General features: G+C 33.8%; 1 protein-coding gene across 4 annotated transcripts in view; it reads left to right on the top strand.

Moving 5' to 3' along the window:
* The window catches only part of LOC106312346 (beta-galactosidase 12), an 11,695-nt gene extending 3,684 nt beyond the window's left edge, over positions 1–8,011 (top strand). Inside the window, exons 3-21 of one of the 4 annotated variants that reach the window (XM_013749836.1) lie at positions 2,521–2,623; positions 3,694–3,794; positions 4,009–4,104; positions 4,224–4,336; positions 4,432–4,498; positions 4,590–4,682; positions 4,787–4,930; positions 5,430–5,518; positions 5,654–5,759; positions 5,841–5,925; positions 6,017–6,135; positions 6,222–6,383; positions 6,455–6,636; positions 6,722–6,831; positions 6,911–7,020; positions 7,103–7,213; positions 7,304–7,414; positions 7,484–7,689; positions 7,768–8,011. In XM_013749836.1, coding sequence (XP_013605290.1) covers positions 2,521–2,623; positions 3,694–3,794; positions 4,009–4,104; positions 4,224–4,336; positions 4,432–4,498; positions 4,590–4,682; positions 4,787–4,930; positions 5,430–5,518; positions 5,654–5,759; positions 5,841–5,925; positions 6,017–6,135; positions 6,222–6,383; positions 6,455–6,636; positions 6,722–6,831; positions 6,911–7,020; positions 7,103–7,213; positions 7,304–7,414; positions 7,484–7,689; positions 7,768–7,909 — 2,250 coding nt within the window. In that variant the 3' untranslated portion in view covers positions 7,910–8,011. Of the gene's footprint in view, positions 1–2,520; positions 2,624–3,513; positions 3,795–4,008; positions 4,105–4,223; positions 4,337–4,431; positions 4,499–4,589; positions 4,683–4,786; positions 4,931–5,429; positions 5,519–5,653; positions 5,760–5,840; positions 5,926–6,016; positions 6,136–6,221; positions 6,384–6,454; positions 6,637–6,721; positions 6,832–6,910; positions 7,021–7,102; positions 7,214–7,303; positions 7,415–7,483; positions 7,690–7,767 lie in introns of those variants that run through there. The other 3 variants (XM_013749845.1, XM_013749862.1, XM_013749854.1) reach the window with 3 other exon arrangements.
* The last annotated feature ends 1,231 nt before the right edge of the window (positions 8,012–9,242 follow it).

Here is a 9,242-nt window from a genome sequence, read left to right as displayed (position 1 = left end):
GAAAAAATAAGGTTTTTATGTCATAATTTGTTTAATGTCCAATCCGATCGATCCATGATGTATTAATTATACTTTTGTTCCATTATTTTTTATAAAAATTGATTCGATCCATCAGAAAGAAATTATATAATAACAGCAAAAAATATTTTATATATATAAATAAAATGATCAAATATATAAAAGAAACTATCGATAATATATACAAATAAACTCACCCTCTGCAATGCGCAGGTCTTATCCTAGTTTACGTATAAGGAATCGAGTGGAAGTTTTTGGGGAACACAAATTTAGGCTATGATTGTTTATTTAGTTTTTGATTTTTAGTTTTTAGTTTTTGAAAACAAGACATGGATAGTATAGGATATAGGCTATTAGAGATTATATATTTCCAGCAGAATCTTTATAGTGATTAGAGATCATATATGTCTATAAAACAAGACATGGAAAATATATGTCTAACAAAGAGTAATACATCTATAGTGTTTGTGTAAAACAAGACAAGGGAAAGTATAAAAGTTTGTATAAACAAAGAGTAACGGTATAGCTGTCACAAATCACAATGGTTAGTTGGTGAAAGTTGGGAGGTTTGGATAGGGTGGTGCTAGTAGGGTTTGGTTAAGTAGAGCCACGTGGCAGTCTCTGGGTGGCGAGTCGGCAGTGGAAGACTGGAAGGTAAAGCTTTTTAATTAGCGAAGTTACGTCAATGGGATGCGGCTACTTGACTTTCTCAACCAACCACAAATGTCAACTAAACCTCATTGCATAACATCAATTATTGATTTAATGATTTTAATTCATAATAGTATATAGTTGTCTGTGTCCATCGAGTTCAAGAATGTTAATAGGTTTTTGCTATTTTCGTTTTCACAATGTTCATACTTATTTATGACTATATTCTCACTATCCATTCATGCATTTTCATTTTCACTAGACGTACATATTCTTATGAAAATGACGAATGAGGTAAAATTTTAGTTTCTTTCAGTGAAACAAAAAGCGTCACCTGTTCACAAAAAAGGTATCACCAATCCCATTTTAAAAACTTGAGCAATTGTACTCCCTACACCCCAAAGATACCTTATTTGCAATCCATACCCTAAATCTCTCTATTTTTCTTCCCCCCATCACTACCATTTTTCCCCATTTGTATGGTATCCCACTCTTATAAGTATATTGAGCTAATTAGCTCTAAAAACTTTGCCTAAGAGCGTGATTATTGCAGATACCCAAATTAGGGGTTCTTATTAATTTTTAATGCATTTAAGTAGAAAAAGTGTTTTAAGAAACCATGATAAGAAACTCCGACATTTAATTGGTCCATTGCAATTGCAAGGCTCTTAATTAAGGGTTCTTAAAAATTAATTATTAATTTTTTTTTATTAAACTTAAATTTTTTTGATTAAATAAAACATACTAAAAGATAACATTTGAAACATAAATTTTTAAATAAAAACATTAAAACATAGATAAGTAAAATAAACGATAATAATTTGAAAGAAGCATCGGAGTTCAGTTGTTGTCTTCATCACGTCCAAATTTAAGCCATACATGTTCAACCAAATTATCTTTTAGTTGTTGATGCATCTGTCTATCACGAATTCTAGTTCGAACACCCATCATATTAGCGATATTTGTAGGGATATCTGTAGAATACGTGAGACATTGTACGAGAGACATTCATCCCTAGCTGAAGTAATTTGTTTAAGTATACAACTTAACCTAGATTAATTAGTCTTCCACATGTTTACTTTGGATCGCAGACCACATCAACTGCAATATACTCCCTCCGTTTCCGAAAGTAAGATGTTTTAGATTGTTTACTTGTTCCACAAAGATAGATTTTCTATATGTTTAAGGTATTTTTTTATACTTTTAAGAAACATTAAATGAAAATATTTGAATTGATTAAATTTCATTGGTGAAAAGTTATTGGAAAGTGTATAATAAAGTTAAAAAAAAAATTATAAACATTTATTGAATTTTTAATAAGCGTGAACGCTTTAGAAAATCTTACTTTCGGGAACAGGGGGAGTATCACACATTTTAATGATTTCATTACGATCTGCAAAATAAATGCGCAGCTTATGAGATTAATCTTATAAGTCAACATAAATTTGAATTATATAAATATGAAACTAGCATGTTAAAATCTTTACAAACTATTTAGAAAGGAAATTATTCAATTTCGATTTTATGGAATGTGAAAGAACTCATATATAAGGTGGCGCAAGTGGTTTGGTTATTTGAATACTATATATAAGCCTATAATCTTTTTAACAAAAATAAGAAGTGGTAAAGCTCAATGGTAGATATAAAAGTGAAATTTAAGATTGGAGAAAATAGAACGTAAAGAAATGAAAATTTGTAAACTACGCAACTGGTAACTGACAAGCTACTAAGGGTTCAACTTCAAAGTCACCCGCCCTAAGCAAAAATATCGGTGTATTGGAAGGAAAGAAATTTGAGGATATTCACTTCCACCTCCTCCACCACTAACACTGTTCGTTCTGCTGTGGACAGGCAAATAAGAGACCGACTGCTCTTCATCCAGCCATCTCCTCGCATCCAGCCTTCTTTTCTCCAGTTCTTCTTCGCTTGTACCAGACCACCGTGAGCTCTTCTCGTATAACGCTTCTTGTTTTGGGTTGTTTACGTTTATATTTTCTCGCTTAATAAGTTGCTAAGCAACATGTAAAACTCTTGAAAATGGTATAAAATTTAACATGATTACCAAAAAAAAAAACAAAAAGTATTGGTGTATTGGGAGAATAGAACATATGGATTCTGACGTCATAAAAAGAAACACATGCATTTAATAATCTATACATACAAGTTCTATGATACAACAGGAAAACCAAATTTGGATTTACAAATACTAGAAAAGGACTCCTTGATTAGTGTAAAATTTAAATGTTTGAAAATTATAAAAGTAGTTAATCTAAATTTTATTTTATGATTTAGAAAAATGGAAAGTGAAAATTAATTGGTCAACTCAAAATGTTTTTATGGACACTGCTTTACAACCTTTTCAATATTCAAATTTCTAAACGTTTATTGAGTATAATTCAAAATTTAGAGTGAAAATTATATTTTATTAAATGTAACAACTAAATGTGAAATTTAAATATTTAAATATTACTTCATCTGTTTTATAATAAGTGTTATTTTAATTTTTTTTTTTTGTTACATAAAAATGTCACTTTAAAATTTCAATGCAAATTATACTTAGTTTCAACTGAAAATTAATTGCAAACTGCATTGATTTTATAAATAATTTTATTTATTTCAAATACAATTGATCAAATAGATATAACTAATATAAATATATTCCAATCATTTTCTTAATCCGTGTAAAAATATCAAAGTGACACCTATTAAAAAACGGAAGGACTACATTCTAATCAATTGTGTCTAAACATGATATAATAAAATAAGATGGCATAATGTGTGTCAACCTCCATGGGTCAACCTTAATATATAAAGAGACCATATATAAATAGCTTCAAGAACCTCGTGAGTTCCTCCTCCAAACCCACAAATAACCCAATACCTAAAATTTAAGGTGGAATCTTCTTTACCAATTTCTCAGAAAAAAATTGGTTTTACAAATAACGGAAGAGATGGGGTTGAATTTTGGGAATAAGGCTTGGGTTTTTCTGGGTATTATTTGTTGTTCATTGTTGATTTGTTCAGTTAAAGCAATGGTCACTTACGATCATAAAGCCGTGATCATCAATGGTCAGAGAAGGATCCTTCTATCTGGCTCCATTCACTACCCAAGAAGCACACCTGAGGTATTCTTCAGCATTTTTAATTTAACCAAAAAAATTTCTTATGATATATGTATGATTATGTAGAACTAAATGTTATTTTCTTCTTTTCTTTCCTATGGCTTTTTTCTCTGTTTCTGCACATGGGTTTTGCTTGTAGTTTACACTATTTCATTACAAAATTGTATTTTTGTATAAGATAATTAAAAATCTTGTGATTGCTCTGTTCTATATGCAGATGTGGCCTGATCTTATACAGAAGGCCAAAGATGGAGGCTTGGATGTGATACAGACTTACGTTTTCTGGAATGGGCATGAACCTTCTCCTGGACAAGTAATTTTACAAAATGAAACAAATTATTGTTATTTAATTTTTGTTTTCACTCATAGACCATGACCAAAACCATAACCCTCGATCCTTGTCTAATGCTTATTATTTGTTCTTTGGTTCAGTACTATTTTGAGGACAGATATGATCTGGTTAAGTTCGTTAAGCTGGTACAACAAGCTGGTCTGTATGTTCATCTCAGAATTGGTCCTTACGTTTGTGCCGAATGGAACTTTGGGTAAATTTAATTACGTGTTAATGTAAATAAAATTTGTAGAATTGTTTCTTTTTATCAAAATATTTATCTGAGAAAATATGTTTCATTGGTTGTAGAGGGTTTCCTGTTTGGCTCAAATATGTTCCCGGTATGGCATTTAGGACTGACAATGAACCTTTCAAGGTCTAAAACTCTCTCATTTTCCTCTTATAGAACTTTTCCACTCTCTGGATAATTTATTAACTAGAAAAACATTTGATGTGATGATGAAAAGGCTGCAATGCAAAAATTCACTGAGAAGATTGTGGGGATGATGAAAGAAGAAAAATTGTTTGAGACCCAAGGAGGACCCATCATTCTGTCACAGGTTTGTATGTTTTCTATAGTTATTAGATAAACCAAAAAATGATTCTTTAATGTTCAAATTTAGATTTTTATTGTATGTGTATAAAACATGAAAAAAATGGGTAGATAGAGAATGAGTATGGACCAATAGAGTGGGAGATAGGAGCACCAGGAAAGGCATACACAAAATGGGCAGCTCAAATGGCAGAAGGACTCTCCACAGGTGTCCCATGGATTATGTGCAAGCAAGATGATGCTCCTGACTCCATTGTATGTGTTTTTTTCTTTATTTATCTCCCTATATTTATTATATTTTTATATTTTTATAACATTTTTCGTTTTTGTGTATTTAAAAGTAAGAAAGAAATAATTTAACTCATATGTTATAATTAATATACCTAATTATTCTTGTATTATTTCAGAAAAAGACAAGTTTGTTTAGCTTTTTTTTCTGTCTAGTTGTGTGTTCTTTAAGCAAAGCTGAAGTTTCGTTTTTGAATATTTTACTACATTTTCTTGTCTTGTTTTATTTTTCCTCTTAATAACACATACCTCTCATTATTGTATATGTTTTCTGTCAAGCAAAAGAAGATGTTTGTTTATTCATATGTTTGAATTATTGAATTTCTTTTTGTGTTTGTATTCTATACCTCTAATCATCTATCCTTTTCTTTTTCTTTTTTGAGAAAGTTACTATCTTTTTCAAACTTTTGTCACATTTATTCACCGCTACTGCGTTTTGCCTTTTTTTTCTGTATTTGCGCAATAGATAAATACATGCAATGGGTATTATTGTGAGAATTTCAAACCAAATTCAGACAACAAGCCGAAGATGTGGACAGAAAACTGGACTGGTTGGTAAGTCACACAACCTAACAATATCTAAACAGACAATCAACTTTTTATAAATATCTAAACTCAAATTATTTTAAGTATGTTTTATTTCAAAAAAAGTAAAATTTCTGTGTGAATTTGCAAAAAAAAAATTATCAGGTTCTCGGAGTTTGGAGGTGCGGTACCATACAGACCAGCCGAAGACATTGCCTTCTCTGTGGCTCGCTTCATACAGAACGGTGGCTCCTTCATCAATTACTATATGGTACCTTCTTATTCTTTATTCTTGAGATAACCTAATAACAAGATTTGATTATTAATTGTCTAATGAGATGTTGTCAAACAGTACCACGGAGGAACGAACTTCGACAGAACAGCCGGTGAGTTCATGGCTACTAGCTATGACTACGACGCTCCGCTCGATGAATACGGTAGCTCTAACTCTCATCACCTGAAAACACACAATGGTAACAAACTATATCTAACATTTTCTAACGCATTTTTGGGTTATGTGTTCAAAAGGGTTACCGAGAGAACCTAAGTATAGTCACTTGACGAAGTTACATAAGGTCATCAAGCTCTGTGAGCCAGCATTGGTCTCTGTTGATCCTACAGTCACATCCCTCGGCGATAAACAAGAAGTAATTAATAATAAATTGCAAAGCAAAAGCAATACAAACTTCAAAGATTATTTACCTTTTTGTTTGCTTATTTCTTTTTTTTTCAGGCTCATGTGTTCAAATCCAAGTCATCTTGCGCTGCTTTCCTCTCAAACTACAACACTAGTTCTGCTGCAAGAGTCTCCTTCGGGGGAGCTACATATGATCTACCTCCTTGGTCTGTCAGTATTCTGCCTAACTGCAAAACCGAGTATTACAACACTGCAAAGGTAAATCAACATTCAAAGCTTATCAAACACGTTACATTGTTGAGATCACTGAGAATGACTTGTGTTACAAGGTACAGGTCCGTACACCAAGCATACAGATGAAGATGGTTCCCACAAACACACAATTATCTTGGGGATCATACAGCGAAGAGATTCCTTCTCCAAATTATAATGGTACATTTGCCAAAGATGGACTTGTGGAACAGATAAGCATCACCAGAGACAAGACTGACTATTTTTGGTATCTGACAGAGTGAGTAATAGTTAGAAACTCTTGACTATCTTACTGACTCTATGGAATGGAACTCATGGTTGGTTTTGCTTGTGGATATAATCAGCATTACAATCAGTGCTGATGAGAAGTTCTTGAAGACTGGTGAAGACCCTCTTCTTACTATTGGGTCAGCTGGGCATGCTCTTAGTGTATTCGTTAATGGCCAGTTTGTAGGTCAGATTCAGATAGTCCAAAGACATCTTCATGGTATCTTTTCTTTGTCTTTTGTCTAAAGAAAACGTTTCTGTTTCAGGAACTGCTTATGGATCACTGGAGAAACCAAAGCTAACATTTAGTCAGAAGATCAAATTAGCTGCAGGAGTCAACAAACTTGCACTGTTGAGTATAGCAGTTGGTCTCCCGGTTAGTTCTCTTGATGAATAATATATATATGTTCATAAAATTGAATGTAGTCTGAGCGTTTGCCTTCATGTATTGCTCACAGAACGTTGGCTTGCATTATGAGACTAGGAATACTGGGGTTCTTGGGCCAGTCACACTGGAGGGAGTTAACTCCGGAACATGGGACATGTCTAAATGGAAATGGTCCTACAAGGTCCTACTGGAATTCAAGAGCAAATAACTTTGTTGCTTATGCATCTTGGCAACCATTGTAACAATGTTATTCTTGGTTTTATACAAGCAGATTGGTACTAAGGGTGAAGCTCTGAGCATTCATACAGTAACCGGGAGTTCCACCGTGGAATGGAAAGAAGGAACATTAGTAGCCAAGAAACAACCTTTGACCTGGTACAAGGTAAGAGAAACAGAGAGATCTTGCTTACCAACAAAGCTAGATCAAATACTTAACGATATTTTTTTGCAGTCTACTTTTGACACACCAGCAGGCAATGAACCATTGGCATTGGACATGAACACAATGGGGAAAGGCCAAGTTTGGATAAATGGTCAGAACATCGGACGCCACTGGCCTGCATATAAAGCTCGTGGGAAATGCGACCGCTGCAGCTATGCTGGAACTTTCAACGAGAAGAAATGTTTGAGTAACTGTGGAGAAGCTTCTCAAAGATGGTGAGTCAGGAAAAACTACCTAATCTTATTTTTTAGTTCAAAATCTAATTTATTTTTTGGCGGTTCTATTGTTTTCAGGTACCACGTGCCTCGTTCTTGGCTAAAGCCGTCAGCGAACCTTATAGTTGTACTTGAGGAGTGGGGTGGTGACCCCAATGGGATCTCTCTTGTACGAAGAACATCCAAGAAAATAGCTTCTGAGTCCATCTTTTCAGGGTAAAAAAGCTGCTTGTGATAGGGTTATGTGCAAGTAAATTTCAAGAATACAGATTGTATGTACATACATATACTGGAAATTATTATATTGAGTCATATCATGTGCCTATTCATATAATACAAAGTGTATAAAGAATATTTTACACAGCTTATAACTTTTCTATCTTCATCTCCCTCTTGTGAGTATAAATTCTAGATAGTAATGACTAATGAGGTAAACGGTCCTTGGTCTATCAGCAGTTAACAAAATATCTTGTGTGTTTCTTGTCCACATTCCCGTCTTCTTTACTGAGCGTTCAGTCCTTTGCCTCTTTGGTCATGTTTCATATCAGCAAGTTTTTTATTTGCAATCCATCTTCATATCAAAATATAGTTACTACTGTAGGTCCATACGACTAAAACGAGTTATGTATTGTCTATCATTTGATAACCTGGACAAGTTAATGCCTCAGGTTGCGTTTTTGTGTTGTTTGCCATGTGGTAGTCCCTTTCTTTAATTCCAATGACGACTCTCTCTTCCACTAGCTGCATTGGTGTGTAGAAAGACAAAGAAAGGTTTTTTCTTTTCTTTGTTACACATGAGGTTTCTGTTTACTAGCCTGTTTGCTTCACTTCTTTTTGTTTGTCTTTTCCTCTTTTGTGTCTTTTCCTTTTGTGTCATGCTTTCAACTCTTTTTAAATATTATAACAATGGAAGAAAAATGATCCATTAACAATGAAACTCAAATATGCATTTTATAAATGGTGGTCCAGTTCATAAAATTAGAGCATTTTAAGAGGAATATCTTAAAATAAAATCCTCCCTATACTAAAAGGGTTATATGAGCATCAGCCAGCCTATCCACGCCAGCCATTAAATCCACGTCGGATTGGGCTAATGGGTTTCTCTATTTTTTTTTTCTTTATCGTGTTGGCCCGTAAAGCCCGTTAATTTAGAGAGATGGGTAGAGACGCACCGACACTCTGGAACCCTAATCTCTTCTCTCTCGCGCAAGACCGACGATCTCCTTCTGAGCCCTTTCATCTTCTTCCGTTAGTCGTTCACGTTTTGTCATTCAATCCACCATCAAACCTTAGGCTGAGACGATGAATATCTTCTGCCTCTCCTATCTTTGTCGTTTCCGCTACTCCATCCATGTGTCTTTATAAATTAAACATTTTAAAGCCTCTTATGCTCTTTGACAAAAAAAAGTCTCTTAAGCTCCCACGAACAGGCCCTGTAACACTACCGTCGAAACTTTGTGTTCTCAGATTTTGCAAGGTCGGGAATCGGGATGTGATAAGAAATGGCAAGCTTATGGGGTCGGTCTACTTCTTCTTGACGCTAAGGTACCTCT

The sequence above is a fragment of the Brassica oleracea genome, chromosome C1 (genome assembly GCF_000695525.1).
Source record: "Brassica oleracea var. oleracea cultivar TO1000 chromosome C1, BOL, whole genome shotgun sequence".
In the NCBI taxonomy this organism is placed as follows: domain Eukaryota; kingdom Viridiplantae; phylum Streptophyta; class Magnoliopsida; order Brassicales; family Brassicaceae; genus Brassica; species Brassica oleracea.
The sequence above is the reverse complement of the archived record's forward strand: the minus strand, read 5'-3'. Positions and strand labels throughout refer to the sequence as shown.